This window comes from Panthera tigris, chromosome C1 (assembly GCF_018350195.1).
Source record: "Panthera tigris isolate Pti1 chromosome C1, P.tigris_Pti1_mat1.1, whole genome shotgun sequence".
Classification (NCBI taxonomy): domain Eukaryota; kingdom Metazoa; phylum Chordata; class Mammalia; order Carnivora; family Felidae; genus Panthera; species Panthera tigris.
In genome coordinates this window covers 126209251-126228052 of record NC_056667.1, presented here as the reverse complement: position 1 = coordinate 126228052, position 18802 = coordinate 126209251, and the positions used below count along the sequence as shown (strand labels likewise).

General features: G+C 41.7%; 1 protein-coding gene across 1 annotated transcript in view; it reads left to right on the top strand.

Moving 5' to 3' along the window:
* The first annotated feature begins 600 nt into the window (after positions 1-600).
* Positions 601-18802, top strand: part of LCT (lactase) — a 50513-nt gene continuing 32311 nt past the window's right edge. Inside the window, exons 1-5 of the mRNA XM_042994365.1 lie at positions 601-1240; positions 8733-8812; positions 12064-12147; positions 16622-16724; positions 17999-18074. Coding sequence (XP_042850299.1) covers positions 601-1240; positions 8733-8812; positions 12064-12147; positions 16622-16724; positions 17999-18074 — 983 coding nt within the window. The remainder of the gene's footprint in view (positions 1241-8732; positions 8813-12063; positions 12148-16621; positions 16725-17998; positions 18075-18802) is intronic.

Here is an 18802-nt window from a genome sequence, read left to right as displayed (position 1 = left end):
TTTATCTACTCATCATTGTTACCAATGAGGAAACAGAGGCACAGAGAAATTAAGTAACTTTCACAAGATTTAAACCTGCATAACCATTCAGCTACATAAAAAAAGAAAACTGGAAGGAAACACAGTGTTTAGAGTGCTTACCCAAGGAAGGTGAGGGGAGTTGGGGAAGAGGAATTTGCAGGTTTGTCTTTTACGCTTTTACATTTGAATCTTTTACACAATGTGTTCATCATTTACTTATATATTTTTAAGGGGGAAAAAGGTTTGGCAAGGGATGCAGTCTTTGTTCTGTTATGTAAATGAGTTTTTTGTGTATAAACAAATTTTAAAATAATTTGAAATTAATAAAAAAAACACGGAGAACTTTTTCCTTCAGACACTTTCCAGGTTCATCTGCTTAAATTGTGCGAAATGTTTGAGGTCTTTGTGTTATCTCTTATGGTCTTTAAATTTTTGATATTACACTGGTAAGCCATGTACTGATTTCATTATCACAGATAACGCAGTTAAATATTAACTGTTAATAATCACTTAGCATTTTACAACCTGGCTGTTGTTATAAAGTAACGATTCCATGTACTTCCTAACAGGTCCTTGAAAATGGAGCTGGCCTGGAATTCAGTCTTTATTGTCCTCCTGAGCTTTTCGTGCTGGGGGTTAGATTGGGAATCTGATAGAAAATTCATTTCAGCTGCTGGTCCTCTCACCAATGACTTGCTATACAACTTGAGTGATCCACTGGGAAACCAGCGTTCTAATTTTGCAGCAGAGGACAGAAGCATTTATGTTTGTCGCCAACCACTGCCCGCTTTCCTGCCGAAGTTCTTTAATAGTGTTCGTGCCAGTAAGATCACCCATTACAAAGTATTTCTTCCATGGGCACAACTTCTCCCAACGGGAAGCTCCAAGAACCCAGACAGCAAAACAGTGCAGTGCTACCGGCAACTCCTTGAGACTCTCAAGACCGCACAGCTTCAGCCCCTGGTCGTTCTGCATCACCAGACCCTTCCTGCCAGCACGGTCCAGAGAAGAGAAGTCTTTGCTGATCTCTTTGCGGACTATGCCACATTCGCCTTCAACTCCTTTGGGGACCTGGTTAAGATCTGGTTCACGTTTAGTGACTTGGAGGAGGTGATAAAAGAGTTTCCACACCAGGAATCAAGACCTTCACATCTCCAGACCCTCACTGATGCCCACAGAAAAGCCTATGAGATTTACCATGAAAAATATGCTTCTCAAGGTAAGTACACACAACCCTGATAGCTGACCCACCTTCTCCCTTCCTCCTTAAAGCAGGACTTGGCATTTCTTCCTCTTCAGTAGTCTTGTCTTTTGTATTCATTGGTGAGAAATTAATACTGTATTGAAGATACTCCCGTGGAGAGAAGCAGGGGTGGTTTATATTGCATAGTTCCAGCATTTCCTTTGAAAAATGTCTTTTAAGCACCCCTTCTCCAGTCTCGAGTCTGTGAGAGTATCTTTCTGTCCTTCCTACTCCATTCCTGCCTCCCTGCCTCTCCAAGGCTTCAGGATTGCCAGTCTTCCCTCAGTCTCCCCCTTTTCTCATGCAAAGCAAGTTATGCATTCTAGCTGAAGTTTACATTCCAGCAGAGAAGACAACTACAAAGATAAAATAACGATACACTGATTGGTAGTGAGGAGAGAGTAATTGCAATTGTCCATATTCCTGCTTTATAAGTAATTGAGGTTCTGATTCAGTAGGTTTAGGCAGGATGAGTACATTTGTGATTTTAATAAATTCCTAGGCGAATCTGAGGTATACCAATTTTAAGAACCAGTTTTGGATTATATATGCTTTCTGTTTTTTATTATATACTCTATGTATATTTGTATACATAGTATATAACATAATGCATACTTGTATATTCTACTTTTTAAACTTTAGATATTTTATGAGTACATTCTCATTTTATTAAAAATAAATATAAAATCCACCTATGAACGGATCATAGAGTTTTAAATATTTCTCTCACTTATATATGTCATATATATGTAAGTTTAATTTTCACATTACAAAATACATTGCAATGAACATTCCTATATATAAATCTTTGTCTACCTTCCATTCAATAAATTCTTTCTGATTCTTAGAATTGAAATCACTTGTTCAAAAAATGTGCATTCTTTAAGACTTTAAAGCATGTTGCTAAATTATTTTCCAGAAACACTGTAATAGTGTATACCAACAGTTATAAAATTTTTCTGACCCTACTCAGCCTGTCTTCAATGATATAATCATTTTGTTATTGGTAATTTGACAGCTGAAAACTATTATCTCCTTATATGCCTCACTGGCACGTATTTGATTATAGAGAGATTAAACATTTTTCTATGTTAAAAATGAAAGCAGGGTAAGGGAAGAAAGAGTATGAGTGTGGAGGGAGCTGGTTCAGATAGGGGTGTCAGGAAGACTGTCCTCAGGAAAGCCAAGGGAGGGAGCAAGCAAATGGATTAGAAAAGAGGATTCCAGGAAGAGGTTAAAGCCCCTGCATGGAGACAGTGAGAAGCCACAGTCAGTTTAGTGAGCTCTCGGTAGAGGGTAGGAGATGAGGAGAGGCTGAATTTGAAACTGCATTCTTTGGAAAGCCCGTCTTGGGGGCAAGTGAGCACGTAAATATTTGTTGGCTGTAATTCTACTGAAGAAGTGCTGGGTAAATGAACTTTGAAAGAAGGCAAGATTGAACTTGGTCCATCTCAAACAAAGGAAAATCTATCTTGTTTTGAGGACAGACTCTCTAGAATTATTTTGATTATAAAGTAGATATACATGTTTATTAAAATGTCTGTAGATTCCATTCTTAAGTTTCATCAGGTTACTAAACACTTCCTTTTTTGAGCTCATATTTTCCTTTTCTGCTCATTCCTCTCATCCTTCATTTTGTGTTTCATCAATATCACTAGATTATCTACCCCAATATAATGCAGGACACAAAGTAAATTATTTTTTCAGTCTCCTTCTTATTCCAACAGGTGGTTTTCCTTCTTTCTCTCTTTCTCTTATTTTCCACTCCTTTTTTAGTCCAATCCCATAGCCTTATTGTTCTTTTTCAAATATATCACCTAATATACACAAAACAGTTGTATAACATGAGTTGGTTAAAAGCAAAATACTATAAAAAATTACTGAACTGCTTTTTTTTTTTTAAAAAAAAGCACAAAATTCTATAAAAATGCCCATGGAGTGACCTCTGAATCCAACAATTAAAACAGAATACCACCTCACGTCAACCAGGATGTCTGTAATAAAAACAAAACAAACAATAACAATTGTTGGCAATGATGTAGAGAAACTGGGACCCATACCACTGGTGAAGCCAGTGGTATGGTGAAGCCATTTTGGGAAACACTCCAGTAGTTTCTCAAACAGATAAACTTTATTTTTTGATTTATTTTTTTAAGATTTTATTTTTAAGTAATCTCTATACTCAGCATGGGGCTTGAACTCACTTTGTGAGTTCACAAAGTGAACTCCCCAGATCAAGAGTTGCATGCTCTACCAACTGAGCTAGTCAGGAACCCCTTGAAACAGATAAACTTTAGAGTTACCTATGATTCAACAATTTCTCTTCTAGGAGTATGTCTGAGAGAAATGAAAACAAATGTCTGGAAGAAAGCTTATCACAAACATTCATAGCAACATTTTTTATAATAACCCAAAGTGGAAACAACCCTAATGTCCCTCAGTTGATGGATAAACAACATGTGGCATATACATACAATGGAATATTATTTACCCAAAAAGAAATGATATGTGCCACAACATGAATGTACCTTGAAGACATTAAACTAAGTGAAAGCAGCCAATCAGAAAAGACCACATATTATATGATTTCATTTATATTAAATCTCCAGAAGAGGCATAGAGACACTACAGTAGATAGGCTTTATCTAGGGCTAGAAAAGAGAACAGGAAGTGACAGCTAATGGATAATGAATTTATTTTAAACATTTTTTTAATGTTTATTTATTTTTGAGAGAGAGAGACGGAGTGTGAGTGGTAGAGGGGCAGAGAGAGGGAGACACAGAATCCAAAGCAAGCTCCAGGCTCTGAGCTGTCAGCACAGAGCCCGATGAGGGGCTTGAACCCATGAACCATGAGATCGTGACCTGAGCTGAAGTCTGGCGCTCAACCAACTGAGCCACCCAGGCACCCCAAGGAATTTCTTTTTTGGTGATGAAAATGTTTTGGAATTAGATATGGTCATACAGCTTTGTGAATATGTATAAAGATTTTATTTTTAAGTAGTCTCTATACCCAGCATGGGGCTGGAACTATCATCTTACTATCTCCATTCTCCTCTCCCATCTCAGTCCTAAGCATCTGCTAATTAACTTCCTATATCTCTAGATTTCCCTGTTCTGAACATTTCATATGAATGGAATAATTTTATATGTCATCTTTTGTGACTGCAAATTCTATTGGGGTTTGTCTGATGTTTCTCTCATGAATAGGTTGAGATTATGGGTTTTAGGGAGGAAGATTACAGAATAAAGTGTTATTTTCATCATATATCAAGGATACAGACTATCACTGTGATTTATACTGTTAATATTGACCTTGATCACCTGGTTGAGGTTGTGTTTTTCAGGTATCTCCACTGTAAAGTTATTATTTTTTCCTCCTTTCCATACTGCACTCTTTGGAAAGAAGTCACCATACACGGCTCACACTTAACGACTGGGAGTTCTGCTCACTCTAATAAGTAGTTTTTAAAAGTTCTTTTCTGAACTTAACCAAGGACACAAAAGACTTGTGCACTGAAAACTTTAGAACATTGCTGAAAGAAGGTAAAGGAAACAAAAATAACTGGAAAGTTATCCTTTGTTCATGGATCGGAAAACTTAATATTGTTGAAATTCCAGTACTACCCAAAGCAGTCTACAGATTCATTGAAATCCCTATCAAAATCCTAGTGACAGTTTTTGCAAAAATAGAAAAATCCATCCTTAAATACATATGGAATCTCAAGGGACCCCAAATAACCAAAACATTCTTGAAAAAGAACAAAGTTGGCAGACTCACACTTCCTGATTTCAAAACTTACTACAAAGCTCTAATAATCAAAATAGTGTGGTACTAGCTTAAGGATGGACATATACACCAATGGAATAAAATAGAAAGCCCACAAATAAACCCTTACCAAATGGTCAAATAATTTTCTACAAGAGTGTGAAGACCTTTCAGTGGGGAAAAGAGTCTTTTCAACAAGTGTTCCTGGGAGAAGTGAATATCTGCATGCAAAGGAAGAAAGTTAGACTCTTACCTTGTACCATATACAAAGATTAACTCAATTATTAAGGATGCTCAATCATTGTGTAGAGCAAATGAAAACCACAACAAGATAGCACTTCACACCCATAAGAATAGTTATTATTTTAAAAAGCAGAAAATCACAGGTGTTGGTAGAGATATAGAGAAATTGTAATCTTTATGCATTGCAGGCAGGACTGTGAAATGGTGTAGCCCTTATGGAAAAGAGTGTGGCAGTTCCTCAAGAAATTAAACATAAAATTACTCTATCATCTAGCGCTTGGGTGTACCTACATAAAAGAATTGAAAGCAGGGACTTGAACAGGTATCTATACTATACCTATGTTCATAGCAGTGTTATTTACATAGCTGAAAGGTGGAAATAACCCAAATGTCCATGGATGGGTGAATGGATAAACAAAATGTGCTATTTATACAACGGAATATTATTCAGCCTTAAAAAGAAATGAAATTCTGACACCTGCTATAACATAGATGAACCCTGAAGACATTATGCGAAGTGAAATAAGCCAGTCACAAAAGGACACACATTGTATGATTCCACCTACATGAAGGACCTACAATAATGAAATTCACAGAGACAGGAAGTAGAATAGTAGTTACTAGGGGTTAGGAGGTCTGGGGAATGGGGAATTCCTGCCCAGTGAATATAGAGTTTCAGTTTAGGATGTTGAAAAAGTTCTGAAGATGGATGGTGGTGACAGCTGCACAACAATGTGAATGTACTTAATGCCACTAAACTGTACACTTATAATTTTTAAGGGTAAATTTTGATATATATATATATATATATATATATATATATATATATTTACCACAATTTTTGAAAAATTCTTTTCTTCTTTTCTAATCTTTCTATATCTGTTATTATAAACCTCCTGTTTATGTGTTCAATGTGCTGCCAGTGGGGAGGATTCAGTAGAAGAGAGGATTCGGGCAGAGAGTTGGAGGCTGGGAGAGCGGGAACATTTCTCTTGTGGGAAGAGTAGAATTGCACACAACATCCCCCACTTGCACAACACTGAGACACAACCCAGGGTAACACCAGTATTACCTGCCTGCCCAAGCAGTAGTAGTAGCTTGAAGCATTGATATTGGCAGTTCAATATTGGCCAGATTACTTTTATTGGAGTATTTGAGGCAAAAAGGGAAGGAGCAAGAGGAAAGGGGGCTATTTTTTTTTTTTTTTTTTTTTTTATAAACAGCCGCAACGGTTTTTAGTGGAACAACTTCCCTTTATGGTGGAAACAGGTGAGCTTATCCTTTAGTGAGGTCCAACAATGCATAGGAGGGACAGGAATTTACACAATGCTGTGCAGTGGTTTTCTACACAGGCTTACAACAGTTCATTCTCAACCCACAGCAAATACCAGTTTTGAGCTAGACACATGAACACCTGTTCATGTCTTTGAGTTCATAGACATATGAACACCTGTTTAATTATGTCCAACAAAATGCAAGATAAATTTTTCTAAAGCAGAGCAATTATCCCCCTTTCAGTTCCATAGAAAACATGAACTGCAAGCTTCACGTGAGAATCTGGTTTTGAGTAATCTGCATTTGACAGTATGTTAAAAAGTATAGTTTATGCTTGCACTGGCAATAGGTTGGGAACCATGAGAATTTCTAGAACTTCAAGTACATTTGTTCACTCTAATTCTAAAAGCAGCTTGCAGAGTCAATTAGAAATTATCTATGGGGTGCCTGGCTTGTTCAGTTGGTTGGGCATCTAACTTTGGCTCAGGTCATGATCTCACGGTTTGTGAGTTTGAGCCCCACATCGGGCTCTGTGCTGACAGCGCAGAACCTGGAGCCTGCTTTGGATTCTGTGTCTCCTTCTCAATCTTCCTCTCTCCCACTCATGCTCACACACTTTCTCTCTCTTTCTCTCTCTCTCAAAATGAATAAACATTAAAAAATTAAAAAAAAAATCTGTGAGTTCATCTATTTAGGGATTAACTGTACTCTTATTTCATTTCTTTGGCCTACAGATGATTGTACATTTTAAGATGTTAAGCACAAGCTGGGAACTTATGTTCCATGTGTGCTGATGTGACGATAGAATGAAGAATAGAAATCGGTGAAAGGTGAAATGGATCCATCAGGGACAATCATTTGAGTAACTAGAAAATAGCGTTATCTTATCAGAATGAGGACTAAATGTCTGTAAGTGAAATTCCCTGCTTAGGAGATTTCAAAGTTCTACCACGTTTATCAAAATAAGCCCCTTTTGGGGCACCTGTTTCTGGCTTAGTTGGAAGAGCTTGCGACTCTTGATATCTGGGTCATGAGTTCAAGCCCCATGTTGGGTATAAAGATAACTACAAAAAAAAAAAGCACTTTTGTAGTTGTTAGTGGTGGTTTCATTGTCAGCACACAGCCTTACAGTTTAACTCTCAAACTCTGATTTTATTTGATTTTCATTTAGCGTTTCCAAACCACAGGTCTGCTATGCACCCAGTGCTGAAGTTGCTATCTGGAGTGATTGTTTTAAATTTTGCTCCTCAGCGAGCACACAATCCAGGGGGAGATAAAGACTCAGGCACATGAAAGAGTCAGTTGGCAATACAAACGGCTGAGGAACCCCTCCTCCGCAGCCGTGTCTCTCAAGTGGTGGTCTGAGGACGAGGGTCAGGAGCACCTGGGAAGCTTGTTAAAATGCACTGTTGCAGAGCCCGCCCCAGTCTGCTGACAAGCACACAGGGGATTTGGACGCACACAACTGCTGAGCACCACTGCAGGTAATCAAGTATCAAATCAAGTGGGTACACGCTACAGGTGTTTATAGTTCCTTCGTTTTCCCCTCCGTGCACAGGAGGGGCTGAACTGATGTTCAGGACAATGAATAAGGACCGGGTAACAGCAGAAAGTGTTAAACAGACAAAGTGAGGAAGCAGTTCTCACCTCACCACCTTCTACACTGGAGGGGCAGGGCAGGGTAATTGCTTTTATTCTTTGTGTGTGTGTGTGTGTGTGTGTTTGTTATTTTGTTTTATTTTAAGAGAGAAGAGAAAGAGTGAGGGAGAGGGGCAGAAGGAGAGAGAAAGAGAATCCCAAGCAGGCTCCATGCTCAGTGTGGAGCCCAACACAGGGCTGGATCCCGCCACCCCAGGATCATGACCTGAGACGAAATCAAGAGACTCTTAATTTCAGGAAGAGCCACCCAGTCTGCCCTGCTTTTATTCTTGTAAAAGACAAGTGTCCTGCATTTCTGAGTCCTGATTTAGATGAAACATTCTCTAAAGGGACTTTGTTTTGTTTTTAAAGGCACCTTGTTATCTAAAATCTTTCAGCTAGGGTAAAGTCATGTTAAGTGATTTCTTCAGAAATCATTTTTAAAGTCAGTGAACATGGAACAGGAAATGAGTCCCCACGCTGCTTCTGCAGCCCCAGCATCCTGCCTCACTCACCTGCAGCTGGTTTCTCTGGTTGGTTTTAGGCGGAAAACTCTCTGTGGTCCTGCGAGCTGAAGCAGTCTCGGAGCTCCTGCTGGAACCGTCCACGTGTGCTCTTGCCAAGGTGATGACAGCACCCCAAAATAGCAGTTGCAACATCTGAGGAAAGTTGTGATTTTCATTTTAGAACACTAGAGAAGTTTTCATCTGTTAGCCTGGCATTTTTATTAACTGCCTCTTCTGAATGCTGTCCATTCTCTAGATTCATGTTTACCTTACAAACAAAATCTCATTTATTGCGTCCCAGCTCTTGCTTGATCTAGTGTCAGCTTTTGCCTATGTAAATAAGTCAAATGCTTCTGTTTGCTCTGATTTTTTTTTTTAACTAAAAGAGTCCAAAATAGCTTATTAGAGGAGAGGTGTGTTAATAGCAAAAGAGATATAAGGACAGGTAAAGGTTGTTTGTTTCTTTAAGTTTATCTATTTTGAGAGAGAGAGAGAGAAGAAAGAGAATCCCAAGAAGGCTCCATGCTGTCAGCCCAGAACTCATTGTGGGGCTTGGCCCAAAAACCATGAGACCATAACCTGAGCCACTATCAAGAGTCAGACGCTTAACCAACTGAGCCACCCAGGTGCCCCTTATTTTGTTTTTTTTAAATAACAAAACTCCCTAGAGTATCATCTTGTTTTCTGCCTCCTCTGAACATAACTTTTTAACTATAATTTTATTAACTATAATTTTAATAAGAAAAGTTAAAACATCTGAGAATTAAACAGCTTTGGCCTGTGTAAGCTTGGCTGCTGGGCAGTGTGGAAAATCACCTGGAAAAATAGCTGATTTCTGTAGTTTTGCAGATTTCTGTAGGGTGCTGTATAGATATCACAGTGCCATGTGACAAACACTGTCTGTCTATGTGGTGCCTGTGCTACGATGGGGGCCCCATAGGTCAGGGTCCGGTCCTCAGATTTACCATCTCAGGAACTTAAAATCCAGTTTTGATAAGATTCTGAAAAAAATAGTTTCAAGGCTGACCATATGGCCAGAATGCCATCTAAATTAATTTACAAGGGGTGATAACTGCTATCGGTTATGAACTCAGGAGACCAAAGTGCTGATCAGAAAAGTGCTTGTCAAGCAATAGCCTTTGGACTGGTCTCTTTGCCCCAGTCCATGCCATGCAGTGCTTCTGGAGTTTCCATGAGCCCAGTTTTTATTAATTCCCTACTGGGAATCTACACTCAGTGCTCACTCTGAGATTCAAAGATGCATTGCATGGACATGCCTGGGTGGCTCAGGCACCCAGTCAAATGCCAGTTAAGGCATTTGACTCCGGTCATGATCTTGTGGTCCGTGAGTCTGAGACCTGCATCAGGCTCTCTGCTGTCAGCACAAAGCCTACTTCAGATCCTCTGTCTTCCTCCTTCTCCCCGCACCCTCAAAAATATTTAAACATTAAAAAAAAAAAAAGATGTGTTGCATGGATTATGGTGATGGTTGCACAACAATGTGAATGCACCTAATGCCAGTGAACTTGGTAAATTTTATGTTATGTGTTGCCACAGATGGGAGAAATTGGTGCAAATCCCTCAGGGCCTTCCAGGTGTGGCTCACTCAAGCTGTCTTGGGGTCTCCCCTCCTATTTTTCCCAGTGTATATGCTATGCTTTCTTCCCCGTCTTGCATGCACCATTCAGTGTGCTTCTTATCCTAGATTTGCCCAAATCTCTTCCAACAAAATTCTACCCATTTATGACATACACGTGCATACACTTTCCATCGGGAGGCCTCATTTAACAATACTCCCTTGCTCAACTTGATTTGCTTTCTCTCTCCACTTGGAACACATGGCCCTTTGTTTAGACCAGCACTTTCCAAGTCTTGTTGTGTACCAGAATCACCTGGAGAGCTAGTAAAGCGCATAAGCCAAGGCTTAATGTGGAGGGACTGTCCTGGGTCTTCATAGTTTCCAGGTGAGCCCCAGGTAAGTTTGAAGACCACTGATGTAGACTTCCTTATAGCACTTCTAACTTTCTGCAATTTTTCATGTAATTGGTGCATTTACTAACACTCTGTGTTAAGTTGTACACTTCAGTGGTTCTACTCTTTAAATCTTCCTCCACTGCAATGACTTTCAAGGGTGGGAACTAAGCGACTATGTGTTGTACAGAAATGACAAACAAAAGTAAGAGCTGAGAGGGTGGGGAAGGGGTTTGGTGGTACTCACCAAAGTGGAGCAAGCATGTAGGCTATTGGGTAAACACGGATGAGACTTGATCTGGAAAGCCATAGGGAGCTAGTGATGAGTCAATTATCAAAGGTCCATGGTGCACTTGGTTGTCATCGGATGCCATTATCAAGGGTCTGTGTCCCGAGGGAACAGATGATCTATGAAGGAGAGATAACAGGCTCTGATCTAGTCATGACGAGGATACAATGACTTCTGAGAAAGGCAGGGATGGAATCACAGTGGTATCTTTATGTGTTTAGACTGTGAATCTGAAGTTCTTAGAACATATGCAGGCCAGAGACTGTGCAGAGGGATAGATATGTCCAGGACCATAACAGCTGTGCTCTCGGATAATACAATGGGTCAAGCTAGGGTCAACTAGGGTGGACTTGAAAACTGTGGCCTGACAGTAGGCCAGTGACGATAGCCTACAATTAAAACAAAGCCCCAAACCCCTGTAGGTCTGCAGAGATCACTGCAGATCCTGTGGGTGTCTGAGTGCTCCGCTATCTCTGTCCCAGCAAAGTGGGACGGCTGTGAGGAGGGGGCTGACCAGGGCAGCTCTGGCCTCTGACTCCATTAGTGCTCACTTCTTTGGTGGAAACCCACCATTTCTGGCATCCAGTACTTCATTCCCTCATTTAAATCTTTTTTTAAAAATTTTCTTTGAATGTTTATTTATTTTTGAGAGAGAGAGAGACAGAGCATGAGCAGGGGAGGGGCAGAGAGAGAGGAAGACACAGAATCCGAAGCAGGCTCCAGGCTCTGAGCTGTCAGCACAGAGCCCAACGCAGGGCTTGAACCCACAGACCGTGAGATTATGACCTGAGCCGAAGTTGGATGCTCAACCGACTGAGCCACCCAGGCTCCCCGTCATTCCCTCATTTAATCATATACATTTATTGAGCACTTATTGTGTGCCGAGCACTTTGCTGAGTATGTGGTGATACATTCCCAGCAACATGCAGGCACAAGGCCTCCATACATTCTCACTCTGTCCCAGCTTCTCCTCTACCTGCTTTTTCCTGGAAAATCTCACTTTGGAGTATCCATTTAGTAGGAGGAGGAGAAACAAAAAAGGATACTTCTGAACAGTACTTTATCTTGAAATTGCTTATGTTCTAACGATCCTATTTACTTATTTCTAGGGCACCGTCGATTTCCTCTCTCTTGATTTGTTTTATGAATGCCAAAGTGAGGCAAGTTTGCCACAGAAGTTGAGTAAATTGCAGGTAATTTGAGCCATTTCCCATATTGATGAATGGTGAAGCTTCCTGACAGCATATTAGACATTTTTTTAAATGTTTATTTTGTTTAGAAACAGTGTGTGTGAGCTGGGGAGGGGCAGAGAGAGAGGGAGAGAGAGAATCCCAAGCAGACTCTGGGCTGTTAGCACAGAGCTAGATGGGGGCTTGATCCTATAAACCATAAGATCATGATCTGAGCTGATACCAAGACTGGGACGTTTAACTGATTGAGTGCCCCAGCATATTAGACATTTAATGCTCTGGCTGATGTGTAAACTGAGCTATTCCATGCAGAGCCAGCAGACCTGCAGAGCTGCATCTGGGCAGATCTCCAGTGAATGCATTGCTGGAGAACTTTGCAGGGTCAGGCAGTCTTCCCTGGAAGAGGTAATGAGGGTTGTCTTATTAAGGTAAATATCTCACATGGATCTCTTGTGTAGATATCTGAGAATTGAAATTCCAGTCAGTGTTCATCCTAAGATTTAAAAGGGCTTTTCATGGATGGTGGTTGTGGTTGCACAACAATGTGAAAGTACTTAATGCCACTGAACTGTAAAAATGGTTATGATGGCAATTTTTTATTTTTTTATTTTTTATTTTATTTATTTATTTTTGATATTTATTTATTTATTTTTTTATTTTAATATGAAATTTATTGTCAAATTGGTTTCCATACAACACCCAGTGCTCATCCCAACAGGTGCCCTCCTCAATGCCCGTCACCCACTTTCCCCTCCCTCCCACCCCCCACCAACCCTCAGTTTGTTCTCAGTTTTTAAGAGTCTCTTTTTTTCTCTAAAATCAAATACTAATTTTTTTTTTACATTTATTTATTTTTGAGAGATAGAGACAGAGTGTGAGTGGGAGAGGAGCAGAGAGAGAGGGAGACAAAGAATCCGGAGCAGGCTCCAGGTTCTGAGCCGTCAGCACAGAGCCCGACGTGGGGCTTGAACTCACCAACTGTGAGATCATGACCTGAGCCGAAGTTGGGCACTCAACCGACTGAGACACCCAGGCGCCCCGATACTAAATCTTTTTTTTTTTAACTATACATTACTCTATTTAAAGGCTTCCATATATTATATAGTTCATATAACTTGAATTAATGGTTCTGCAGGTGAAATGCACACACCAGCAGCATCACCTTGGAAATGCAAATTCTTTTTTTTATTTTTATTTTTATTTTATTTTCTAATTTTTTAATGTTTATTTATTTATTTATTTTTTAATATATGAAATTTATTGTCAAATTGGTTTCCATACAACACCCAGTGCTCATCCCAAAAGATGCCCTCTTCAATACCCATCACCTACCCTTCCCTCCCTCCCACCCATCAACCCTCAGTTTGTTCTCAGTTTTTAAGAGTCTCTTATGCTTTGGCTCTCTCCCTCTCTAACGATGGCAAATTTTATGTATGTCTCACCACAACTGAAAAAAAAAAAAGACATTTCACACCCAGGTCTGCTGAATCAGATGCCAGCTATGGGGATCTTCCTGTAAACTTAGACCCTTCCTTCCCGTTCCCAGGATTGTTTTCCTCAAGTCTAATGATTGTGACTATTTAGAGAAAGTATGTTGGATGCCACCTACCTACCTACCTATTAGCTTTCTGTCCTATGCTTGGTCACTGCTGAGCACCTTCCTCATGGAAGACAAATCCCCAATTCCCTGGAGTCCTGACTGTTAGCCCATCTCCGAACAGGTTAGAACAGATTGCACACCCAGTGGCTTCTCTCTGGCCTTCCTGGGTCCTAGCAGTATTTCCATACTTACCCCTGAAGAGCTGCCCTCTCACAGGCCTCTCCAGGGACACCTGGCCACCAGCATTCACCCGTGTCTTCCTCTTGCCTCTGCAGGTGTGGGTTATAAAGCCACTCCCCTCTGCTTTCAGCCCTGGGCCTCCTGGCTTTGAATCCCAGCACCCCCACCACCAGGCAGGGTGGATTGTTAGAGGAATTACCTGTTTAAAGGCCAAGCTCATCAGTGTCAAACCCTCAGTGCTGCAGCTAGGTGGGAACTCCATTTGACCCGAGGCTGGAAGCTTGAAATGGACTAATTAGCATCAGTCCCATCCCTGTGTCTATGGGTTTCCTGCTGACCTTGTAGGCACTGCCGCTTTTATTGTTTACAAATACTATGATCTAATAATCAAAGACAGCAGATGCATTCACAAGGTATTTGAGTAATAGCTGCTATGACTTTAGTGCCTGCTCTGTGCCCCGCACTGCGTGGGGCACTTTATCCTCATGTTATCCCTTACAGCAGACCCCAACACTTAAGAAACTTAACCAAGGTCAGACATGAGGTAGTGAGCAGAGCTGGAATTGGAACCAGGGCTTTCTCATGACAGCACACTCCCTCTGCAAGACAAAAATAATTCCAAGGTGTTGGGGACATTATAATGAGGGTGGCATTTTTGAAAATCATGTATAATTTTAGTTGTTTTTGCAAATATCTTCTTACCTGAACCCAAACTGGCTTGACCCAGAGACTGCACTGGTGGGCTTGGTGGGCCAGATTTCTGGGCCGTAAGCAGCGCTGAAGTAGTGTCTTCAAGGCCTGCTGATGCCTATCACACCTAAACCTGTCTTTTGTCTTCTTTAAGGACTTCAACCAGGGCTTGTTCCTCAGCTAATGGGTTCATTGTCTGACATTTTAAAACTGTCTGGGTTAGGCAGATGGAGCATGCCTCAGAGAGGCCATCAACAGAGGACTGGCTTAATTTCTGCTTGAGGATGTGGTTTACAGTGTTTCTCTTTTGACATCAAAACGTTTTCAAGAAGGCCTGTTCCCCCCAGTGTCTGGATAAAGCTGTGAACTCTCAGTTGAGAGCTGGCCAGCCAAATAGTAAAACCCTCCTGGACAAACTTGGCAGGCTTTTATTAGGAGTTCTTTATTCCTATTATTTCCTTAGGTAGGGATTAGGTTCCAGATGCTGTATTTGACACTTCAGATGTAGCTCTAAAGATTCAGGATGACCACTTTCATCACCAGCTATGAGGAGAGAACTGAGCTGGAGAGGAGACTGTCCCTCTCTGGGCTCGTTGGTTTACAGGCGTGTACCATTTCCCACACAGCACGCCCAGGACAGGAAGAACAGCTTTCTCCCCAGGCAAGGGGCTGACTTGTGTCCCCAAGAACCCAGATCATTCTGCCCACTGCTTCCTTCAGAGTGTACCCTTCCTCCTCATCTGGGGTCCTCTCACCCTGCTCCTGGAGGCTTGAAGGCCTGGAGGAGCAGGTCCCACGCTGTCCCATTCCCGTTTCCTTCCACTCTCCCCAGAGCACCCGCACATCCTTCTCCGAGCCTCAGGGACCCTGAGCTGCTGCTCTTCTCACCAGCACACAGGTGTTTTAGGGCTAGAAGACATCCTCATGCCTGGCACATCTAAATTCTGCAGGAGGTGCATGAGCAGTGCCCCTGTCCTCTGAGCAGGTAAAGGCTCTGCTCACCCAGGAAATTCCCCACTCAGCTGAAGGCTCCTTCAGCCCTCCTGGCCCCCATTGTGTGTTGATCTTTCAGGAGAGAGAAAATCCTCGGTCCCCTTAGCTGTTGGGTTCCCCTGCATCCACCCAGCAAGGGAAAGAATGAGGACTGTGTGAGCTGCACCTCCTTTAACTGTGGTCTTGGGCAACTTAGCTTCTCAAAGCTGAAGGCACTTTATCTGTAAAGAAGGGGCATTGTTGCAGGTGACTCTGAGAAAATAAAGAATGAGCCTGCCTTCTTTGGAAGTAGTTGCTATCGGTATCTCTCAGTGGCTTTTAACTCCTCCGAAGAGGAAAAACTTGATGTGGGGAAAATGACCAAACCCAACCTCCCCCCCAGAAAAGGTAATTTAAAGTGAAGTCAAACAACATGTTTCCTTTGACAGTGAAATGGCTTAGAAATGGGAGAAAAGTCACACCTGTTCCATTTGAATGAGGGCCGCTTTATCATCATTATTATTATGGAAAATGTGAAATATGTCTACAAGAAAAGTATAATGAAGCCATCCCCAACTTCAAAAGCTATCGACTCATGGCTGATCTTGTTTCATCTATGCCCCATCTTCCCCTTCTCAAGTCAGGTTGTTTTGAAGCAAACCCCAGACATCCATAAATACTGTGATGGTGGCACCTGATTAAGCCTCTTATAGTAAGAAAGGCCCCTAACATGAGTGGATGGCCTTGTCCCTGGTCCCAACACAGTGCCTGGTTGGGCACTGTAAGCCTTGTAAGCATGCTAAGCCTATCTCTTTGGTGTGGGTTGATGGGGAGGGTGTGGCCACTGTTACTGAAAAGTGTAGCTCATTCTCCCTCAGAGTCTAGAGTCTGCTTCCTTTCCTAATTGAGATGTCTGGAGGTCATTTCCCAAACCGGAGTGAGGTTCGTAACTTCTCATCTTGAAAATCTATCCTTGTTATCAAAAGACTTATACTAGGCAACTTCAATTCACTTGTTGGCCTTTATCTTTTTCAGACTGTTGAGCCAAAAGTAAAAATTTTCATCTTCAATCTAAGATTCCAGGACTGCCCCTCCACCAGGAAGAAGTCAGCCAGACTGCTCTTCAGCCTTCTCGAGGGTGAGTGGACCATTGCTGGCGAGGTTTTGAGTCACATTTGGTGTACTGGCTTGGCAGTAGCAGTCCTGAAAGTCTGGGGTTCCAATAAGAAGAAGGACCAGAGGAGGGCTGGTCTGAGAGCCCACCCCAGATGCCTTTGTACCCTCTGTCCCTTAGCTCCCACTGACCCAAGAAAGACGAGGGGTTCTGTATAAAGATGGCAAGGATGCCTCGGTCTTGTGTAAATAAAGGCCATCAGGCCTCAGGTATCAGGTGTAAGCAGGGGAACTGCTCTGTGCTTGCGTGTCCCCTTCCATTACCCATCCCTCTGATATCTCACCTTTGCCTCACTCTGCTTCTTCTTATTCACGTCCGCATTTCACTTCAGCTTGCACATGGCCCTAGTGGGCACCTCACCAAAACCTTCATGTCTAAGACCCACAGCTCATGGACCATCTTCTCTGTGCCTCTTAGTTCAAGTTCAAATTCTTGAGAGTGAATCTGACTGGGGGCCCCTGGATCAGGAGATCACTCTTGGTCCAGTCGGGTCAAGGGTAAGGTGGATTCTGTTAAGGCATCAGGGGCTGAGGATCTACTAGAGACTCTGCAGGAGGGTCTGAGGGCCACATTCCTGGGTGTCCTGACATCCATCCCAGTCACCCTATAAGGCAGAGTATGGTATAAGTCAGTAGTGCCCTTTTTACTACCTGTAACCAGTACTGAGCTGACTTCACAGACCTCCTGACACTCATCCATAGATACCACTTAATAACCCTCACCCTAACTCATTTTTTGATGGCATACCTATCTCTATTCTTAAGTTCCATCCCTTTCTAAATGGCTAAAATGGTCAATTTTATGTTGATGCATAGTTTACTACAATTTAAAAAATTCCATCCTTTTCTGATGTCTGAGTTCTTCTAAATCAATTGTTCTCCATGTGTGGTCTCCAGAACAACAGCATCAGCCTCACCTGGGACCTTGTTAGACATTCAAATCCTTGAGCCCTATGTCAGATGCACTGGATCAGAAACTGTGAGGTGGGCCCAGCAATTTGTGCTTTACAAGCTCTGCAGGTGATTCTGATGCACACGGAAGTTTGAGAACCACTGTTCTAAGTAGGTGGAAATCACTTCTGACCTCCTTAGTGCTTTAGTCCATGGCATTTTCCAGGAAGCTTAGAACAATTGCTTGGAGTTTGGGTGTGTTGTATATATAAGGAAAACGATTGATGGCAATCATGCATATTGTTGGTTGGACTTCAGGGAGAATTAATTAAACTTCTTCTTTTACAGCCATAAATAAAAGCCAAGTGATCACCATTGGGTTTGATCTCAATACTTTCCTGAGCTGTTCAAGTTCCAAGAAAAGGTAATGTTAGATTTCCTGCTGAAGTATCAATAGCTGATGTTTGCAGAATATTCTTTCATACGTGTGATCTCATGGGACTGTTGCCATCTGCCTCTCGCCAGTGATTTTATCATGGCTGTTCTGTAGGCGAGAGATAAAGGCTCAGAGGGGATGGCAGAGAGAGCCTGTCTCCCATTGCATCTTACCCAGGGCCCACATGGTCCTGCACCCTCTCTTGTCATTCTGCACTGGTGACCTTTGCAGTTTGTCCAAGTGTACACAATGAGTAGAGCTGGTATCTGAACCCCTGTCTTCTAATTTAAGATCTTGTTGGAGACAACCTGAGTTTGTGGAACAGCAGCCTGGGTTAAAGATATATCTGACCACCCCACTGAAGTTACGAGTTCTGAGTAAGTGAGGTTAGTTCTGTATACCTGTTTCCTCATGTGATATGTAAAACATCTTCCCCTTGAGGAGATAGCATAGGTAGGAGATTGAACTGTTGCAGTGGGGCAGAAACCTAACTCAGTGGTGTTCTAAGAAGAGGTTGTTTTTGACTTTCGTGGGTTTTTTTTTTTACTTTGTTTTTTATTTCCTTAAGTAATCTCTATACCCAATGTGGGGCTTGAATTCATGACCCTAAAGATAAACAGTCACAGGCTCTACCAACTGAGACAGCCAGGCATACCCTAAGAAGAGAGGTTTTAATTTATGTGGGGTTGCAAATAATTTCTTACCAAAATTATGGC